Below are 22,666 nucleotides of genomic sequence, written 5' to 3'. Positions count from 1 at the left end.
GTTTTGTGTTTTTTTTTGTCTTTGAAAATTTGAATAAAAATTAATAATAATAATAATAATAAAAAGGAATCTTGTTGTGGTTGGTATGGTGTTGCATTTAAGAAATCATGGTACGAAATGGCCTGAATCAGTATAAGGCAGATTCCTTGGTTCCTAAAAGTGGGAAGAGACTCAAGGGCCACAGTGACTCCAGCATTTATTTATGTATTTTTATTTACAACATTGATATATCGCTTTATTGTAAAAGATCTCAAAGCGGTTTACAGAAAGAATTAAAACAATAAAATTATTGGCAAAAGTGTTAAGGACAGATACTTAAAAACATTCAAAATAATAAAACAAACAATGAGTTAAAAACAGCTTTAAAACACAATAGCTTCCACATGCCTGGAGAGGCTTGCCTCAAGAAAACTGATTTTAGCAGGTGCTGAAAAGAGGCATCTGCCTAATGTCAATAGGCAAGGAGTTCCAAAGCGTAGGTGCTGCCACTTTGCAGGACTGATTTCTTACAAGAGCAGAACAAGTACTATGTGGCACCCATAACATGGAAAGCACAGCTTGAACTTGGCCTGGTAGCAAATCAGCAACCAATGCAGATTTCAGAGCAGAGGTATTATGTGCTGATAGGATCTCACTCATGTCAGCAATTGTGCTGCAGCATTCTGCATTAACTGCAGTCCCCAGGTCAGGTTGTGCTGCATGGGGATTTCTGTGACCTTGGCTGACTGGCTGCTAGGATTTTTTTAGTTTGGGTTTTTGGTTATGAATCCTGACTGTGGGATGCTGAGTTTTCTGCCTTACTCATAGGAATCTTGTTGTGGTTGGTATGGTATTACATTTAGGAAAGTGTGACTGCCTTTTGTGTTGTTTTTTTCCTATTTGCATTTTACTTATCTTTAACCTCACTCCGTTAAAGCCGTGGAAGCAACAGCAGCATATGCACTCCCATTAGTGATAAGAGCAAGAATTTATAATTATTATTTTAATTAAAACAAGAGGCTTATCAATACTTTGAAGAGGACCAGATATTTATTTTCTTTCTGAACCCAGGACTGGGTCTTTCATGATGCCCGGGGGGGAGGGGTGAAGCAGGAGAGTAGTCGATAAGACAGACATCCTGGCATTGGTAATCTAATTAGCAAGGTATGTGTGGGGTTGTTGCACACTTCCAGGCCCAGTTTCATTTTGAGTATGGAGGTGGAACCTGTGTAGATGTGGTTGATCAGAGGGAGAAGAAATTTTGAGTTAAGCAAAGCTCTGCTTTTATAAAACCTAAGAAATATGCAGATACTTTGAATGTCTGAGTGCCTGCTCCAGTGGAATACTGGAGGAACTTGTAAAACTTGCTGCAACAATATTTAGAACTGAGCATGTGGTGTGAAAGACTCTTTTTCCTAACGTTTTGGCTTCTTGTTTTTCTCCACCCACCACATCTCTGAAATATATCATATATGTAATGGTTAACCATACTGATGCCCTGACTTACTTTATGTTTGTTGCTATTTTGTGTTTTTATTATGTTTTTATATTGATTGTGTATTTTTATTGTTTTTATTATATGTGTAAGCTGTGCTGAGCTCTGTTTTTAATAGCAGAAGGGCAGGATATAAATCCTCTTAATCAATCAGTAAATATTCCATAGTGTTGGAAACTAGAGGCTAGGCATTTAAGGCTGAAAATGTTGCTTTTAAAAAAAAGATTTCTCACATCTTTCCCCAGTTTTTGGTGGTAATTCCTAGGCACAAAAGCAAAACAACTGGACAATCCAAATATTAATATGCAAATAATTTGCATAACATGCAAATTAGTCTGCCCGGATTTGTGGAACTGGAATATGGCAACCCAAGTAGAGGGCCCACCCTGTGACATCACTGGGGCCCACCCCTGAAATCTCAGGGTTTGGGATGCTTCTGACCTGTTAACCCTAATCTGAGGTCCTGCTTGTGGGCCTGCCAAATCAGTTAGGTTTGTGAGCACATCAGTCAGGTACTTATTGGTGATGGCTTCTACAGGTGTCGATCACTGCGCTCTGCAGGTGAGGGCCTCCTGCAGATACCATCTTATCAGGAGGTCTGTTTAGCACAACACAGGAAGCAGACCTTTAGTGTGGTGGCACCGACTCTTTGGAATTCCCTCCGCTTAAATATTAGACAGGTGCCATCTCTGTTGTCTTTTCGGTGCCTACTGAAGACCTTCCTCTTTCAACAAGCCGTTTAAGTAGAGACCTTATCCCAGTCTGTATCTGTGCTGGAACTGACTTTTAAGATCTTCTAAAAACTGTTTTTTAAAGATGTTTTAAGATGTTTTGTTCATATGTTTTTAAAGTTTTGTTTTCATATGTTTTAAGCTCTTTTGCTTTAAAGATGTTTTAAACTGCTTTTAGTGGTTTTTTTGCCACCCTGGGCTCTTTCTGGGAGGAACGGCAGGATATAAATTTAACAAACAAACAAACAAACTGTTTTCCAGGTAGCATGTGTGCGCACCCTCCAGTTCTGGAATTTCAGAAGGCCTTAAAAACATATATTTTGACCATTGCTTTTCCTTGAGAATCCTGGTGATCTAATTCCTTACTGTTCATGCACACATTTGTTTGTATCCACCCAGTGCTTCACATTCTCCCTGAGGTTGTATTGTCCCCCTCCCACACACACCCCATATATTTTGTGAGAGCTTGGCCCTGAAAAGCTACTTATAAATAATTGGAGTAAATAAATGCAGTGAATGAGGGGAAACCCACATATCCCTATGCACAAGATAGCTACACCGGCCCACGAAATTGCAGTTTTTTGTAGCATCCCAGGAGAGAGTTGGTTCCCTGTGAGCAACTTCCCCCAGTGGAACACCAGCCTGCTGCTTCAGAGAGTAATAACGTTTGTTGCCTACTCGTCTCCCTCCCAGGAACAAGGTTTGCCCTTTTTCTCTGACACTTTGATTCATTAGCTAAACTGTGCTAAACACTCTGCAGATTAAAAGCACTGAAGCGCTCAGTATTGCTTCTTGTTGTTATTTGCAACATCCCAGGGAAAGATGCCTGTGGAGCGCTCTGCGAGCTACTGAGAAACAAGCAACAGCATCCCAGGGAGAGCCGGAAGGTTCTGTGGCTGCTTCTGTCAGAAAAAGGGACCAAAAATGGTGGCATCTTCAGAACAGGTGCTTCATGAAAAAACTAGCCAAAGGAGCATCCACACATCTAAGGCAAAATGAAAATGGACTGCCTTCAAGTCGATCCTGACTTATGGTGACCCTCTGAATAGGGTTTTCATGGTAAGCTGTATTCAGAGGTGGTTTCCCATTGCCTTCCTCTGAGGCTGAGAGGCAGTGACTGGCCCAAGGTCACCCAAGTAGCTTCGTGGCTGTGTGGGGATTCGAACCCTGGCCTCCCAGGTCGTAGTCCAGAAGCCCCTAGTCATGGTCTGGTACATCGGCGGTGGATACAGATTCAGACGGATCCATCGATAAAGACTATATTTTGGAAGACAATCTTACTCGGTCACAAGTGATTGCCAAGAAGAAGAAAGTCCAACACCTGAACCACTACAAATCAGATCTTTCGTTCCATCTGGAGAGGATGTTTTACTTCAGAAAAGGCTTTAAATATCATTGTTTCCTCTCATGGCAGAACTTTTACCTCCGAATTAGGGATGGAAATGTCTGTCAATTTCTGTCCTCTCAGTTTCTCATTTTTCCAATCTTAAATTCAACTCTCCACATTTTTGTAGCACTTTGTGATTTTTTTTAAAATCCTGATGAAAATTCTCCAGCTTTTTAGTGCAATTTACATCTAATAAACACATTTTTGCAAGCCATTTTCTGCCATAGAATGCATTTTTCTATGTTATTCTCACTCATATATTTATTTTTATGAACCCTTTCCCCTATCACATGCATTTTTGTAAATACGGTTTGGTAGGTGAACTGCACTGCAAAATTTGAATAAGCGTGAATTTTGATGGATGGCTGTGTTTCAGTTCTCATATTGTTTTGGAAAGTGCAAATTTGACAGATTTGGTTTGAAGTGTAAACTGAATTAAATTTCTTGCCCCTCTCTACGGAAGTTTTTTTTTTTTTAAATCCTCATGAAAATTCTCCAGCTTTTTAGTGCAAAGTTAAAGTTCCTTCTGATGTAGCAGAAGGAAAAGAACATGAAGAACTTTTAGCTCAACAGAGGGTGTCTTTTGCTTCAGAGCAGAACCTCAGAAGAAATTTTAAATTCTGAAGAGGAACTTTTACCTCAGAAGAAGCTTTAAAAAAAGTTTTCCTTCTGAGGGAAACTTTTAGAAGTAAAGAGACTCTTCAGAATATCAGCCTTTCATAGTCTTCAGGAAGAACGTGTCTATTTTAGATAGTGCAATGTATTTTCATGTTTTGTTGAATTGCTATGTATAATATAAATGATAAAACTGTTATTGTTATTAAAATAAATTATTTACCATAAGAGGCAAACTTTTGCCTCAGAAAGATCCTTTATCAATCATTTTTTCCCCTCATGGTTTCCTCAGAGAAGCTTAAGTGTGGTCATTTACCATATATGAAGTGGAATTCTGTCTACCTCACCAGAAATAGGGTTGTATTCAGCTAAGTCCTACTCAGAATAGATCCACTGGAATTAATGAATAAATGTTAATCATGTTTATTAACTTCAATGGGTCAACTTTGAGTAGGCCTAGCGCTGAATATCACCATTATATTCCAGGGGTACTTTAAAATATTGGGGGGGTTGGGGAGATAAGGAACAGGAGGGTGGTGTGGGGCTGTGTGATGCCCCTGTATTTTGATAACTGTAAATATGGTAAGTGCGAGTTTATTAAAGTATACATTATAAGTGGATTGAATGAGAGGGGGGAGTACATGGGCTAGAATGCTGGATGATGATTGGCTGAGCATTTGAGTGGCTGAAGGTATAAATGAGAGGATGACAGTTGGTTGTGGGTCGGTTGTTGTGGGTTGGAGTTGGTTATGGGTTGGATTATATTTGGCTGGTATTGAGGCAGATTATATATGACTAGAAACATAAAGAGGAACACAATATATGAAACCATACGCTTGTTACATATACCTTAAGTAATCTTGTTATTTCCTGGTATTTATAAATAAATATTTTCTTGGTTTACCAAAAGCCTGATCCTTGGCTGGGGCTTTCACAGACCAGAAGGGTGGGCAGGGTAATTACCAAGGTGGAGAAACAGTATCAAATGGTGGCAGCGGTGAAGAGATAGTGTATCATCAAGTATCCAGGGCAACCCAGGGCTGTATGCTTTATTGGCACAAAGATACAGGGGGTGTGTGGCCTGCAAGTGCACCCAGACACAAAGTAACAATAAGCCAGAAGGAGACTAAGGCAAAATCCCCAGGCAATATTGTGAAATAGGGAATGGCTGGTGCTGCTGCCTAGCAGTGGGATCTTGCAAGATCTGTGCTAGAGCCGGTAAGAGAACAAATAAAAACCAGGATCCTGACTGGAAGGACCTGACAGGTGGTGGTCTGAGGTGGGATCCTCACAGGCTGCCCTGGGCAACTGTTCCAAAGAACATAGCGGTCAAGCATTTGGAACAGAAAAACATTTCACAAAGTCAGTCTAACTCCCCATTTCTTTCCATATACAATTCAAGGAGCTCTTGCACAATAGCACTTTGCTGGATATTGAGCTAGTGAAATCAACGTTTCTCTGTATAATCCCGGTGCTGGTGTTTGCTCACTGCCACAGTCCAGCCAGTGAAATCATGAATTATCTCCCAAATTAACTGTGCATGAAATTAGATAGACAGACTGGCACAGCCCAACTTTTCTAGAAAAGATTTATTAATGGACTATGAAATCTTACAGAAAAGACAACAAGGAGAGCAAGAAAGTTGCCTGACAGGCTATATGAAACAACGAATCCCTGAAGCATGATTTATAGCAAGGGGGAGGGATTCACATACCTTCCACTTGACTCAAATCCTCCATTGGGGAAAAATGGGTTTTCCTGAGTATGAGAACTCAGAGAGGGTCATTTCCTATATCTGACAACTGAGAATCAGATGCCCGTGCAGTAGAATCTAACAAATGAGATCTGATAGTCTTAGCTTTCTTTTTTTAAGGGACAAGTTCCTAGACCTCATGCTTTGTCAGATACATTTGAAAATGAGCAGGCAGTATAAAGCTCTTCTGTGCTGCATGTGGCTAGAAGATTTGTTTTATTGATCTTCAAGCATTCCATGGGTGGAAAACCTGTTGCTCTTCAGTTACTGTGGGACTAGAACCCCCATCAACCTTACTATTGGCCACGGTGGATAGGGCTGGTAAAAGGTGGCATCCAGCAATGTCTGGAGCACCATGGGTAAGTCACCTATGCTCTTATAATAAAGCCCTATTGCACATGAGGACTGGGCATGCTAGCTGAGCACAGAATACTGACTGACTGTTGGGTGGGCAGAATACTAGGGGGAGGGGAAATGGAAATGGAGCATCCTGGAAGACAGCATGGATGGATGGCTTTCTGAACAGGAAAAGTATGCCATACTGCAACATTTTGTTGCAGGTCCCATTTGCACCATTCTGTTACACAAAGTGTCCCTGCCTCTAGGATTTGATAATGGCTTTGTCATTGGTAGTGGAAAATGGGAACTAATTCACTATGACTTGAAATACATTTCAGATATTTAGAATAAATAGCCTACACCAGGTATACATGGTTTGGTGGAGTTGCTAATGGTTTTGTGGTGGTATGAATCTGAGGATATTGGTATTGCTTTGGAACTTTGGAGCCAGTATTGCCTGCCTGCCTGCTTGCTTCTGCACACTGTCATCCATGTGCGCATTTGCAAAGAAACATATTATGTTTTTTAAACATTATTTTTAAACAAGCCTCTCTCTGCTCTGAGGGGCATCCGGACTTGAAAAGCTACCCTAAACTTTCAAATGTTTGAGGTGTGTTTATTCCATAGCTCCTGTATTTTTATTGCTGAGGACTAGTGCTGAATGTAGAGGATGAATTTTGAAGGCTCAGGTTCAAATCCTCATTGGACATGAAATCTAGACATGTGAATGGGAAGTGCTTATGACACAGCCTTTGCGAGGCTGTTATAAGGATAAATGATGGTACTGTATGGATATGAGGTATAACAACAATCAGCTTGCCAGTTCCCATCTTGTGATCACAAACAGACTCACTAAGGCAAATCCACACTCCTTATGGAACCATTGAAAACAACAGGGTTGGATCCTAGCTGGAAAACCCACTGTGCATTACTCAGCCTCTTGTTTTTGTGAGCAGACCAGCAGATTGTGATCTGTATACATGTTCCAGAGCTCAGGCTAAAATTGTCTCCTTTTCTGTCATTGAAGAGGGTTTTGTGAAGCTCTTCCGAGGGAGACTTGAATGAACAGTGTCCTCACTCAATGCATTGGCCAGCCTGGACAGGACAGTCATCTTAAACTTTTTGAAATCTTGGCCCATGAAGACATACAGAACAGGGTTCATGCAACTGTTGGAAACAGCAATGGCAGTGACAATCGGCAATCCAATCTCAAAGAGGGATATCTTGAAAAAGCGGTGTTGTGTCTCCATGAGATGGAAGATGTGATAGGGACACCAGCACAAGAAGAAAGTCATTATAATGGCAATGATTATTCTCAAGGGCTTTTTGGACTTGGCAAGACGGTTCCTTTTAAGCCGGATGATAATGATAACATAACACGCCGTGATAACAGTCATTGGCACAATGAAACCAACCAGGAACCGCACAATGGTTACTGTCGTATGTCTCTCTTCACCTAGATGGCGATGATCTGGAGAACTGGACAAGGAGTAGTTGTTAAAACAAAAGACACGGTCTTGATGCATTCTCGTGTCCCGAAAGACAAGGGAGGGGGAACTCATTAACAAGCCAAGTCCCCAGATAATGGCACACAGAAACCATGCAATCTTAGGATTCCGGTGGTTTTGGGACCAGACTGGAAGAACCACTGAGACGCAGCGATCAGAGCTGATCATAGTCAACAAGAACACACTGGTGTACATATTGAGAGTCAGAAGCAAAGTGTTGACTTTACACATTCCTCTGCCGAAGACCCAGTGGTGGTCCATGGCTGTGTAGACAATGTTCAAGGGCAGGAAGACATTGAAGAGGAAGTCAGCAGCAGCTAAATTAAGGAACCAGATGGCATTGACAGACATTTTCATCTTGAGCGTGATGACTGCAATGACCAAACCATTGCCCAGCAAGCCTAGAAGGCAAGTGATGCTGTAAATGAGAACAGCGAAGATATGAGCGATGGACTTGAAGTCTCTGGCCTGTTCCTTGCTGTGGATTTCTCCAGTGGTGAAGCTATGATTCAGGTAATAGTAGTCAGTGTAGTCATAGTCCGAAAAATTATCAAGAAGCTCCATGACCTGTTGGAATACAGATAGGTGAAAAAGTTAACTTTGTGCAAACGTAAGGGCAGAAGAGCCAGAGATTCCAAAAGAAAGGGGCAGGCCATGGGGATTGATAGAGCCTCCACCTCTGGAACAATCAGGAAATTTGAAAAGTCCTATTCAGGCATGCTGCTTGTGTGTGTAGCCTATATGCAAATGGGAACTAGGGACGGAAATGCCTGGCCATCTCAGTTCTCCCCATTTCTCATTTTTCCAACCTTAAATTCAGTTCTCCCCATTTCTGCAGCAATTCGTGATTTTTTAAAATAAAAAATCCTGATTTAAATTCCTCAGCATTTTAGTGTGAATTTCTCCAGATAAACATTTTTTATGCAGTTTGGACTAATATGCAAGCAATTTCTGCTAACACAGTGCATTTCCTTATGTTATTTTCATTCATATATTCACTTTTATTCACACATTCCTGTAATATATGCATTGTAGTAAACATTCTTTGGTTGGAGAATTGCATCTCAAAATTCAGGTAAGTGTGAATTTCAAAGACTGGCTGCCTTTCAGTTCTCATATTGTTTCAGAAAGTGTGGATTTGAGATTTGACTTTAGTCATGAATTCGGCCCCCTCCCTGGTGGGGACGAGCACACTAAGATCTACCACCCATGTCACTCTCCACAGGTTGGAGGGAGATGTCAGAAGTGGCGAGCAGAGGAGACTTCACCCTCCAGCTTGTGGAAAGTGGCAGGCATAATGCTGCAAGGAGTGAAGCTGAGTGCATTCCTCCCTGTTCAGCTGAACCCTGTGCATGTGAGCAGTCTGCCTGATTAGGGCTAAAGGCTGCAGTTTCAATCAAGACTATTTATTAATTAGTTAAATTTATATCCCACCCTTCCTCCCACTAGGAGTCCAGGGCAGCAAACAAGAACTCTAAAAGCACTTTAAAGCATCTTAAAAGCAAAAGACTTTAAAACATATCAAAACAAGCTATCTTTAAAAATACGTTAAAACAAAACATCTTAAAAACATCTTTAAAAAGTTCAAAAACATCTTAAAAAGCAGTTCCAGCAAAGATGCAGACTGGGATAAGGTCTCTACTTAAAAGGCTTGTTGAAAGAGGAAGGTCTTCAGTAGGCGCCGAAATGATAACAGAGATGGCGCCTGACTAATATTTAAGGGGAGGGAATTCCAAAGGGTTGGTGCCACCACACTAAAGGTTTGCTTCCTATGTTGCGCAGAATGGACCTCCTGATAAGATGGTATCTGCAGGAGGCCCTCACCTGCACAGCACAGTGCTTGACTGGGTATATAAGGGATAAGATGATCTTTCAGGCATCCTGGTCCCAAGTTGTGTAGTGCTTTGTATAGCAAAACCAGAATCTTGAACATGGCCCAGTAGCTAATCGCAGACATTGCAATTCTTTCAGCAGCAGGGTAACATGTTGGCGATACCCTGCCCCAGTGACACTGGGTCTGTAGGGCAATTAGAGTTTTCCAGGGTACCTTTAATCTGATCAACAAACATCCTTCTGGCTTTTTCAAGTCAGCAGAAGATGCAGGTAGTTCCAGGGTATATGTATAAAGCATACAGAAGCAAAGTTGATCCCTTTGTAGTGTGCAATAGAGGTTGTGGGAAGAGTCCAGCCCATGATATTAAGAATGAGAATTTGGGAGGGGGGATTAAAAACATATCCCTCTCTACCTCTGCTACTGAAATGTAGTAGGCTCTATAAGTATGCAAGGTTTTGTTTTGGCATACGTAAGGCCCAAGATGTTTTGCTGCCTGAGACAAGATGCCACCACCACGACCATTCCACATATTGACTAGACCAGCAGCTGAATCTTCCTTCAATGAGGAAGGCACCTTCCACCACCCCAGAGGGCAAAAGGCTACTTTAGGGGGTACAGAGTTGCCCATGTGGCACACACAGCTTTGTCCTCTAGGAGAGATTTGTTGGGGGAAGGCCTCAGCTAGGATGGCTGCCATCACTGCTCTTCAGGATATGGTGCTTGAGGTAGGCACCTCACTCTCTCTAAGGATAGGGCTAGCCCTGTTCATATGGCATGCGAAGCAGATTCAGGGAACAGCAGCTGCCGTTTTGGATGGACACGTTTACAGGGTGCTCAGAAGAGAAGCTGTGAACAGTGAAGAAGCTGTGGTTTACCGTTCTAACCTCTCCGCCATCCAGCATTGCAGTGGTTGGCAATGACTTTATGACAGAGTCCAAGAAGGGCCCCCATGCCTGCACGGCAAGGCAGGCTGCTCTTGCTCTGCTTGCTTCATCTCTCCACAAAGCTGTCTCAGCACATTGGCTGAATCACCAGACAGGATATCCTGATTTAGAACCCTCCAACTTCCTGACTCAGCTTCTGCCCACCGTCAGGGTTGGCCACCAAGGAAGAATGAAAATGTCTTTAAAATATATATATTTGCAGCCACACACACACATCTCAGACTCAAACCTCCCACAAGAATCCTGTAGCAACACAGTGGATAATTTGGACAGAGCACCTTGGAAAAAAACAGGCAAGCTGTGTGTCCTTGTAACAGTGGCAGAGAAGAACCACAAAGAGGTTTTATAAGGGAAGGTTTCTTGTTTTCCACTGGAACAGCCCAAAACATGCTCTTGGAACAGCATTGTTTCAGCTAGAGTTGCAAAGAGGGCCGTCTTGTCTCCCAAATTTCAATGCCATTGTACAAACAACAACACTTGGTTGCCAGCAGGGATCCATTGGCCGGTGCTGCCTTGAGAGCATTCTGTTGACCTAACAGGCAGCATCGATCCAAGTGCATTCTTTATCTACTATCTATTGCTTTTACTGGCCCAATTTTTTCTCTCCCCACAATATCAATATTAATATCAATATGTTGAAAGAAAATTTACAGATTCAGTGAATGTGTTATGGGGAGTGGGAGAGGTCAGTCTTTCTAGTTGCAGTTTAGAGGATTAAGCATGGGGAGAGGAAATTGCACAAGCTGCTCTCTGGGGGCTGCTGCCTGCTGAAAGAGTATCTGCTTGCTTCCAGTAGGCTCTGCTTCTACATGTGTGAAGCTCGGAGGATGGCAACAAGAAAAAGGGCCTTCTCAGTGGTGGCCCCTGAACTGTGGAACGATCTCCCTGTTGAGGTATGCCTGGCGCCAACATTACTATCTTTTCGGCGCCAGGTTAAAACCTTCCTCTTCTCCCAGGCATTTTAACATTTTAACATCTATGTTTTAACTTTTTAACATTTTAATTCAGCATTTTAGTATACCAGTATTTTCGTAGTTTAGTATGTTTAAATAGTTTTCTTTGTGCTTATTGTATATTGAAGTTTTACTGTTGTGAACCGCCCAGAGAGCTTCGGCTATGGGGCGGTATAGAAATTTAATAAATAAATAAAAATAAATAAATAAAGCAAATTAGCCAAAGGCACCATAAATCTTCACGTGTTTTACCACCTAACCTGGACAGTGGGGTCCCTCCACCAGTCATCTTCCTGCACTGAAGATGGAGATCTCTTTCACTGCAGGCTTCCCTGCAATTGGGAACTTTGCTGGGACGCTTGTAATTGCATTTATTTAAAGACACTTGCAAACCTCCTTCAAACTTCCCTGTTAAAGTGGGAAGAGCGGGTGCTGAGGGGGTGAGGGCAGTGCTTGTGATCCCACACCTCTTTCATGGTTTGACATGTACAACACCTGACTCCTGTTATTACCACATCTGCTAGCCCAAGACATTTTGATGCCCTCTCAAAGTCAAGGCTCTGCTGGACAATATATTTTGGTACTTGACAGGGAAAATCCCACAAGCACCTCTCCCTGGGAGTAAAAATCCACTAATAATAAATTAAATAACTAACAGATTTGCCGCCCTTTCATGATGCCACACTCTGCCTCATAGTAGGGCTGCCTCTGCGGCCTCTCCCACCCTCCCAAGCTAAACTTGCACACAGAGGAACTTATTTTTAACTGGCAACCACACAGACCTGCATCAGCCTCCTTCTTCTGCATCGGGGACCTGGCCAACCATCCAGGGTGGGGAGGGCTGGGGTGAGAGGAAGAGGTACCAAGGTCAGAACTTGAGAACAACAGGCCAGATTTAGCATGCAGAAGCCGGCTGTTTCTTAGAATTTGACTATGAGACAGTCCGGGCATGTAATTAATGGAAATCACAAGTAGATGTGGAACATCTGGCTGGAGGTCTAAAGCTCCCACCAGCTGGCCTGAGTTCCTAACAGGCCTCACAAAATAAAACACAATGGTCGATAGGACAGTGTCTTTCTCAAATAGGAAGATGGCTGTCTTCCTTCCTGGATGCAACTGGAGTCCCTTACATCCAGCTGCTGTCCAACTCTCTGCCATCAACATTTCATATCTAGACGCTAAAGAATGGAGACACCATGTCTCCAACAGTTACATCACCCTGCTTACTGAATGAGCCTTTGTATTATGAAGACTAGACCAACATCTAAATCAGGGGTGGCCCTCCTGATGCCACTGAACCAACTCCCATTGTACCTGAGCATTGTGCATGTTAGCTGGGGATGATGGCAGCTGGGGTTTGACAACATGTGGAGGTCCAGATGTTAGCCAGTCCTGATCTAAATTCATGTAAGATTGTGTTACACAGTGACGCAAAATAAGGAGTGGACTTGAAGGAGCGGTCTCAGATATGCCTGCAGTCTTGAGCACACTGTGTGACAGTTTTGATTCCCCCTCCCCTTTGAATGGCACACCAGATCTACTCTCCACCTCCACCCCCCATGCCTTATCATCAAAAATTCTTAGGGAAGGGCCATTGCTCAGTGACAGAAGATCTGTTCTGCATGCAGAAGGTTCAGTCCCCAGCATCTCCAGGTAGGGCTGGCATTGACCCAGACCTGAAACTCTGGTGGGCTGCTGTCAGCCAGCATTGACAATACTGAGCTAGATGCATCAAGGGTCTGATTCAACAAAATGCGGCTTCCTGTGTCCCTTAAGGTGGCTTCAGCAGCTGTTTAGCCAAAATAGCTAAACCACGCAGGACAGCTGTGCCTATGAACTCTGTCTGTAGGCTTCCTAGAGGCACCTGGCTGGCAACCGCTGAGATCGGGGTGCTCAACTAGGAGGGACCTTTGTGGTTTGCTGTGTGATATTCAGGAAGGGGAATGTTGTTTGAGAAAGGTAAGTTCAGAGGCCTTGCATACAGTACAAAGAATTTGTGTGTGGCTCTTTGGGTCAAGGCCACTGTTCGTCAACCTCTGGTCCCCAGATGTTGTTGGAATACAACTCCCATCATCCTTGGCCATTGGCTAAGCTGGCTGGGGTTGATGGGAGTTGTTGTCTGACAATATCTGGGGGCCCAAGGTTGAAGAATGGTGGGTAGGCTATTGGATTCAGACTGCAGGCAAAACAATTTTGTTGGAAAGAGTTTTCTGTCACTAAGAGAATCACAAGTCAGGAGAGTTGCTGCTGAGCTCAGGTCCTGCTTGTGGGCTTCCCAGAGACATCTTGTTGGCTACTGTGAGAACAGGGTGGCGAACCAGTTGGTCCAGCAGGCTCTTCTTACGTTCTTATGTTAAAATGCTGACCAATTTTTCAGGAGGGCTTTTGCTTTTGCTTTAAGTGGGAATGTGGTAAACAAAACTAAAGACTGGGAAAAAACAAGAAACCTACGGATCCGTTCATTCCTAGTTATACACCACTGGTGGGCCGAATGAGCAAACAGTCTGAAGCCATCTCCCTATGCTCCTGCAATATACTGTATGACTCATGAGGCATAACAACAAAACCTCCCCAACTCACTCCTAAAAGATCCATCTAGACCAGCAGGTACGCTGGGAATCCTACGAGCTGGATGCAAACGCCAGAGTCCCATCAGCTCAGCTGAAAGAAAAGGTTCCTCCTCAAGCACTGTCTAGCAGGATCCATTCGTTCCATCAAGCGATAGCAAAGGGAGAGAGATGGGATTGCTGGGCCACTCCACCGGTTCAGCTGAGAGGCCAGCCATGTTTGGCTCTTCCTCTCCTTGAGTTGCTTCCAGCCCAGCTGGTCTTTACGAGAACTCTGTCGCTAAGATGTAGTGTCCGAGTTTGCTTCCCAAGTTTGCTTCCCTCCACCCTTCCTCTTACTCCCTTTTCCTTTTCTGTCCTGTTTTTTAAATTGTATACCTGATGGCAGGGAGCCCCGTAGTACTAGGGATGGGTGAGAATTTCAATTCGTTTGGTCTGGCCGCTCTGCCCATTAACATCTACATGAAGAAAAACACAAGCAAGGGTCACTGGAATACCTGCTTTATACATTTATCTTATTTACCAATCCCAGAAAAATTACTGGTCACCGCACTGTTTGGGTGGCTCCATAAGATCAACCTGTCCTGCGTTAGGAACCTATTGGCCAAACTACATGCTATGTTGGAAATGGACTGCCTTCAAATCAATCCCGACATTTGGAGACCCTACGAATCACTTGACCGTATTTGACCATACCATTCTTTGGAGGGACAGGTCAAATGACTACGCATAGTCCTTGGTAGTGGTTTTGGAGAGTACAGTTTTTGGCAGTGTTTCTGATTCTGAAGAGATTTTTGCCAGTCATGTTGACAGGATTGGACTTCCTTTTTTGTTTTAAAGCATCCGCACAATTCATCACTGTACTCTAACCACTATACCACACTGGCTCTCTTCATGTTATGTTAGTCTCCTTATAAAAAAGGAGCATGCTTAAGCTACTTGCTTTGACTTTGAAGACAAAGCAGCTGCAGAGACCCATTCCAGAATGTTGTCCCAACCAGCCCTTTCCCTTATCAGCCCCCATGAAACTATTCATCTCCTCCTCCCCAGTTACTGTTTATTTATGGGAAAAATTATAAACCCCCTGCCATGGCTCCCCAGCTGCACCCCAGGCTGTGTGAGGAAGAGCAATGGGGCTAATTCCCATTACATTTTTGCCTCCCCTTCCCATTAATGTTTTGCTGTCACCAGATGGATGCCTTCATTTCTCCCTGGCTGCCTCCACCAAGCAGCCTGACGCACCCTTGTGTCTCCTTGAGAACACCTCCTGGTAGCGTTGGATTTGGCTATTAGGCGTGGGTTGGGTAGATTAACAGACACACCACAAGGTTTCATGAATCAAGACGAAAAATTCACTGAAAGAATAAAAAAGGATTTTAAACAAATTCTTAGGGAAAAAATGTTTTAACCAGGAGTGTAGTCATCCAGGGTCATGTGGGTCTTAGACCCCTTAATTTTGGGGGAGCAGGTCCCAGCAGGGTCCCTATGTCTCCAGCATCCTAAGATCAAGTCAGCATGAAAGGGGAGTGAGTTATTTTGAGTGCTTGTTGTAAGCCACTTTGGGCACAAGTCGCTGTGGAAAGGTGGCATATAAATAAACCCAATCAATCAATAAGTCCTAAACCCCTCTGTAGATTGGCCAGGCCTTGCTTACAATTCATGCTTTGCTTAATTAAGTTGTAACCCTTTTTAAACTGTTTATTAGAACAGGCAAGGCACGGTGTCCGGAAACAAATTAACCTCTTAAATCGCAAACCAACTACATAACAAGATTTTAGGATCGTTTTTAAACAGTTCGATTCTTTCAAACCAGCCCTCATACTAAATCCCAGGGACACGTACAACAAAATCTACAAAAGAGATAAAATACCATTAAAAGCAATGCAGAATGATCGCACAAATGGCTGGCTCCTCTTAAAAGCTGAAGCTCACTAAACAGGCCTGTTGACATGAAAAATTCTCTGGTCCGATTAGGAACACATCCTGGATCAGGGATCCATGGATGACATCTGTGTTTTCTCAAAACTAACAGTGGCAGCTCAAGCATGCCTTTAAAAAAAAAAAGTATGACCAAAAATGAACAAACCCAGGTTTGTTGGTAAACAGGAAGTTGTCAGGATCATCCAGAACTTGAACTCAGAACCTGCTGTGGGAGTGAGCTGCTGAAGGCTACCGAGTAGAAGAGGGTGAGCCCATATTGTTTTTTCACAGGTCCTAATATGGCTCCACCCACAACCCATCCTTGGCAGCCCATTGGTTCCTGCTGTTCTGCCTCTAAATGCTACTTGGTTAAGGCCTGCCTGGGTAACACCCAGATGTTCCCTCTGCTTGTGTGAACCTCTCATCTTGCTCCAGGTGTGTCTGCCATCACCATGGCAGGGCTAGGGTTAGACCGCAAACGTCAGTCCAAAGGAGGAACTGGAACAGAAGGACAGATAGCAAAGCAGGTAAGTAGATAGATAAAGGGGCAGGCTGGGAGGAGAGCAGGTGGAGGAAGACCAGAGCTTGGAAAAGTTACTTTTTTGAACTACAACTCCCATCAGCCCCAGCCAGCATGGCCACTGGATTGGGCTGATGGGAGTTGTAGTTCAAAAAAAGTACCACCGCAAGCTGCAGCCTTGCAAGTGATCTCAGCACCCTCTGCAGGCTCAAGATCCTGCAAAAGATTAAACGATGAGCCGGTGAGCTGCTATGTGCCTCCGCAGTCTGCTGCAATTTCAAGGTCCCCCTTCACTTCTTGAGGTCTTTCCCCTTTATGGCAAACTTGGACTGGACACCCCTATAAACAGAGGGACTCCTTCATGTAGAGCAGACAGGGGGAACCTCTGGCCCGCAAGACAAATGGTTGTATTCATTATTTTATTTATTTATTAGATCTATATCCCACCCTTCCTCCCAGCAGGAGCCCATGGTGCACACAGACATCTCCGAAACTTCCAACCCAGGAAGACCTACAGCCAGCCTGCTTCTTGGTTCTCCTTTCAGCAACTGTCCAAGTGCAGGGAGAAAGGCAGAAATTCTTATTACCCACCCTGAGTCCCTGGGATACGGTAGGCCACAGAGGGGTCCAGACAGCTGCCTGGCACTCCAGTCTTCGGAGCTACATCAAGCAGGGCTCAGAACAGGGACAGGAAAACTGTGGCCCTCCAGATGTTGTTGGATTCCAGCAGGCCTGGGAAGTATGGCCAATGGTGAGGGATAATGGGAGTTGTGACTCAGAAACAACTGGAGAGCCACAAGTTATCCAGCCCTGACGTAGTTCATCAGTGAACTAGAACAGTCTGTCCTGGCACCCACAGAGACAGCTGCACATGGAAAGGAACACCAGAAGCAGACAATCTGTGAAAACGAATGCAACGTGTTGTTCTCCAGTTCCAGTGCCAGACTTATTTCCTGTGCACTGGACTACATAAAAATCACTGGGGATTTACCCCACCCCACCGGATGCATGTTCAGCTTAGTTCTACAAGAGATGGCCTTGGCTAAGCCTTTGCACATACAATGTCTTCAAAATGAAATGAAATCCTTTATTTGCATTAGCTACAAGCCATTGCAATTAAAATATATTCAGTAAAAACAATAGAGAGCAAATATACAACTTAATCAGATTTCCTGCTAAGATTCTAACATTTCTATAAGATACCAATCAACAGAATTAGTGTATCCACAGTCCCACATAAGAGCGATGGACATACAATGTCTTCGAATGTGCATTGCAGACTGTGTTGAGTGCAGAAAAGGTAGCTCAGTCTGCTCCAGAGACCATGACGGTTGCCTTCATCTTCTGTTAATTTGCTACACTGGCTGCTATTAATTTTAGCTTTGCCTTGCATTCCACAGATTGTAAAGGGGACGGATAAAAAAAAAAGCACACGGTTTCTGCACACGATGTCTTCAGTCCTCAGCTTGTAGACTTTAGAGTGTTGGGCTAGCAGCTGAGAGACCAGAGTTCAAATCCCCACTCTGCCCATGAGGCTTACTCACTGCCCCTGGGCCAGTCACCATCTCTTAAGACTAACTTACCTCACAGGGTTGTTGTGAGGAAAAAAATGAGAGGAGGTGGAGAACTATGAAGCCACCTTAAGCTCCTTGGAGGAAAGGTGGTATATGAATGGAATAAATAAATGAATGGGGAAATGCAGCGAGGCTGACTTTTATGGGCAGGTAACAACCAAACCTCAGAGACAGGCAAGGAAGAGAGGGAACTTCAGCTCCCAGAGGCAGCTAATACTCAGAAGTCAGATTGGGCACCACCATCCCCATCCAAGAGTTGACATATCTGGGAGGCCAGATTTTTGTGACAGTTCATTCTTTGTAGGTTAAGCATGGGTAGGGTGGGCTATGCTGGTAAAAGGTTTTGCCACTTTTGGAAGAAGCGCCATCATCAAAACTGGCTACCTCCTCCACAGGTTCTAGAGAAGGCCACTGTGTGATCCACAACCCAATTGTTGTACACCGCCCTGAGAGCTTTCTGCTATAGGGCGGTCTAGAAATGTAATAAAATAAAATAAATAAATAAATAAACCCTGCACGAGTGCCGGATGTGGCATTGAGTGCACAGCTGAGTGCCCCTAGAACAGCCGTCTCTAACCTGGTGGTCTCCAAACATTATGGACAATGACTCCTGTCAGTCACGGCCAACTGTTGGGAGCTATAGCGCAAAATATCTAGAGGTTGCCTGGTTGGGGAAGGCTGCCCTAAAATCTCAGTTTTCACTTTACAACAGCAAATTACAAATTACAGGACCTGCTGGTTCCCCAGTCCACCCCAGTTCCCCCTTCCCACCGCCCCTGCCTCTTGCCGCCCCCTCCCACTCTTGGGCCAGAATGCCTCCTTCCTCTGCTTCCCAGTGCTCTGCCCAGGCTCTTTGGTTGGAGACAGGAAGGAGAAAGCAATCGAAATACAGAGCCAGCAAGGGCAGCAGGAAAACACTGGGCTCAGGGCTGCAAAGGAAGAAAACAAGCAAGCAAGCAAAAACTACAATGGAACACCTGATGGTCTTGTGAACGAACTATTTCTATATTTGCTGCAGAATTTGTGGGGCACCCCGTGGCAGAATTTCAGGGACTAAAATCAACGAGGAACTCTTTTTAACACAACAAGAAAAGGGACTGCTCTACAGAGTAATGTTTCTGTAATTGGCAGCTCATAGCAAATGCAGCACACATTTTGAGTAGGTGTCTGAGAGGGAAGGAGAACATTCAAAGGTCCCTCTGCTGTTCTTCAGCCTTAAACATTTTGCATTGTTTTCTTTGCCTTCAAGAGGCTTGACATGTGGTGGAAAAACACCCTGGATTCCATCCTGGTAGACTCAGGAGCAAGTTCTTTGAGGAGGGAACAGTTCCCAATTAACAAACAGCTGGAACAGTCTTCACAGCTGCTTCGGACATGCTGGCCTTTAGAGAACAAACCCAGACCAAATCTCTCCTCCTCCACACTTCCGATGAGCAAGGGTGCCCTTTTTTAAAGAAGCCTTTAATGCTGGGGGCAGGATGGTTCTGATCTCTGTTTTATGGGATGGGATATCCGTTCAATTCAGTTTGCATTTAAAGGCAAATCTACGTAATTTGCCCTTTCCGGAACATGAACCGAAAGCCAGTCATCCTTCAAAATTTGCACCTGTTTATCAGAGTAGCAAAAGCAGGACAAGAGTTCACACCCCAAGCAGCAATTCCTCTTTCGAACTACCTTCAGCTCTCTTGACTAAATGTAACCATCTTTTGCACAAGCACTGACCGCTTCACAAAAGTCTTTAAAAACACACACAGGTGGCAAAAAAGCAAGAAGTTCCCCATTCTTTCTTTGTCCATGTGTGTCTAAATTCCCCCAGTGTCGCAGGACTGAAATCCGAGCACAACAGGTTCATGTTAAATGAGGAAATTCTTGTTTCCTCAGTGCCAAAGCCCTGATTGAAACTCGCCCCGAGGAATCCACAAGTGGGAACTATGAACAGATGTCATCTTAAGCACGAGAATAAGGACAGAAAGGAAATCATTGTCGCAGCCAAACTTCCACAAATCTCAACACTTCCTTCATTTCTCCCCTCCATTTGCTCCCTGTTCCTGTCTAAACATTGCAAAGACGTTTTTACTTCTGCAAAGGAAAATCCCCACAACTGCTATTTGTTCCTCTAGAGTTCTCTCGCTTTAACCTCTCTGTCCTCTCTGATCATTCACACTGAGCCATGAAGAATATTTCATCCTGTGCAATAGAGCCCTGGTTGTAAAGCAATTGGACTTTAGCCTGGAAATATCCACATTCAAATCACTGCTCAGCCATGAGCTCACCGTCTTGGGTGGCTTTTGGTAAATCATGTTTCCCCTTGGTTTCTCTGTCTCTAAAAAAGGACTTTTAAGGAATTCTTTCACAGTGTTGTTGTTAGTTTTTTGCCTTTGGGGGGTATGAAATAAGATACATTCACATAAAATCAAGGTGAGTGCTCTTTAACATCTCAGAGAAGCCGCTGGGAGATGTCATCAGGGAATTTGGAACAAGGTGCCATTGCTACATCAACAGCATCCAACTCTGCCTCCTTTATCATCAGCATCAGGTGAGGCTCTGCAGGTGCCGGACTGGTGCCTAGAGGCATGAAGGAATTGGATGAGAACCCAAAAACTGAAAATGAATCATGACAAGACAGAGATGTTGTCGGTAGGTGGTTCATGTGTCTGGGAATTAGGTAAACAGCCTGTTCTAGAAGGAGTCGCAGTCTCCATGGAGCAGATTTGTAGTCTGGGGTCCTCCTTGATCCAGCACTGCCACTTCATGCCGAGGGGTATCAACGGCATGGAGTGCCTTTTCCCAGCTTTGGGTGACGCAGCAGCTAAAGTTATGCCTGGACTGAGACAACCTTGCCGCAGCCTAGTGATATCCCAACTAGATTACTGTAATCCACTCCATGTAGGGCGACTGTTGAGGACAGACTGGAACCTGCAACTAGTGAGGATTGCAACAGCCACTGCTGAGCAGTTTGGCTAATCAAAATCATATATCATTTGGTTTTACAAGATCTGCACTGGTTACCTATATGCTACTGAGCCCAATGCAAGATGTTAACATGAATCTATAAAGCTCTAAACAACTTGGAACAAAATATGGGGGACAAATTTGTTTGGTCCACCTGGTATGACCCAATTCAATGCTTTTAAACATTATTTTATTATAGATATTACCTTTTCCTCTGAACAGCTCAAGGTGGCATACAAACATGCTTCTCCTCCCTCTCTGTTTTATCCGCATAGCAACCCTGTGAGGTAGGTGAGACTGTGACTGGCCTAAGGTCACCCAGCAAGCTTCATGGCTGAGTGGGGATTTGAACCCTGGCCTTCCGGGTCATAGTCCGACACTCTAACCACTACACCATGCTGGCTCAAGTCCCACGCTATTGAACTTGCTTGTGGATCAGAACACAACTCTCAGTCAGATGATACACTTCTCCAGATTTAGCAGTGGATTTTCAATGGGCAAAAAGTGTGCGCAGAAATACATATGTAAAAGGTGCACAGGAAATATGTGCTTTGCTGATGAGTGAACTGAAAACCATTGAAAACCATTATGTAAAAAGTTAATATTTTACATAAAACATTTGCTCAAAATGCGTACAATGGATGGAATAGCATGCAATGGGATGGAACAGGAATGTAACGGTAGAAAGAGACAAGATGTAGCAGAACAGTACTTAAGAACATAACAGAGTGCCAGGAAAACCCAAATGGGATGGAATGAGTTGCTCAGGCCATCTCTTCTTGGGGACTGAACAGTTGAAGCAGCATCTCTCTCTACTCCAGTCTGCCTGGGCCCTAAGATCTGCAGGCCCTTCTAGAGACCCCACTCCCAAAGTGGCCTTTGGAGGCCTGGGACTTCTCATGTCCCAGAGAAAGACAGAGCGGTAGGAGCAGTGGACCAGAAAAGCAGGACCAGCAAACTTATTTTTGAAAAAATGTGCATTTTTAAACTTACAGAGTTTTAAGGAATATTCCTGCCTCCCTTGCAACACTAGGGATGGTAGAGAAATCTATTCACTTTGCATTTTAATACAAACTGACTTAATTCACACTTCCCAAACCAATACACAAACTGAAAGGCAGACATCCTTCACAATTCACACTTTTTTGAATTTTGCAATGCCATTGTCCAACCAAAAAATGTGTACAAAAATGCATTATACTAAAAGAAAATTGCTTGCAAGATTAGGCAAAATTGCATACAAAATAGCTACATTAGGAGAAAAGTGCATGAATATCTGTACACATTTTTGTGCAGATTTTTCCTTTCAAAAATTAACAAACTGATGCGGAAATGAGATGAACTGAACTTAAAATTGGAGAATGACAAAGAGAGAGAAACCAGAATTTACAGATTTATCCCTCCCTACCCAACACTACTTTTAACCGAAAAATCAAGATGGGCAAACATTCCGTTCTAGTTGATGGAAGTAGAAGCTTTTAAAATTTGGAGGATCTTTTCTTGAGGAGAAGCTGTTCAGAAGGAGATGAAGTGTTAATCTGGTACTGCAGAATGTTCTTTAAAGGGGTAAAACCAGAGCTATGGTCATTTTGGAT

General features: G+C 43.7%; 1 protein-coding gene across 10 annotated transcripts in view; it reads right to left on the bottom strand.

Annotated features, from left to right (window-relative positions):
* Positions 1–266: 266 nt before the first annotated feature.
* CMKLR1 (chemerin chemokine-like receptor 1) overlaps positions 267–22,666 on the bottom strand; it is a 36,048-nt gene continuing 13,648 nt past the window's right edge. For 4 of the 10 annotated variants that reach the window (XM_061602852.1, XM_061602844.1, XM_061602846.1 and 1 more), the window contains one exon: positions 268–8,374. In XM_061602852.1, coding sequence (XP_061458836.1) covers positions 7,292–8,371 — 1,080 coding nt within the window. In that variant the 5' untranslated portion in view covers positions 8,372–8,374 and the 3' untranslated portion in view covers positions 268–7,291. Of the gene's footprint in view, positions 8,375–12,320; positions 12,380–14,483; positions 14,564–15,347; positions 15,368–22,666 lie in introns of those variants that run through there. The other 6 variants (XM_061602848.1, XM_061602850.1, XM_061602847.1 and 3 more) reach the window with 4 other exon arrangements.

This window comes from Rhineura floridana, chromosome 19, assembly GCF_030035675.1.
Source record: "Rhineura floridana isolate rRhiFlo1 chromosome 19, rRhiFlo1.hap2, whole genome shotgun sequence".
NCBI classification, from domain to species: Eukaryota; Metazoa; Chordata; class Lepidosauria; order Squamata; family Rhineuridae; genus Rhineura; species Rhineura floridana.
This window is presented reverse-complemented; position numbering and strand designations above follow the sequence as displayed.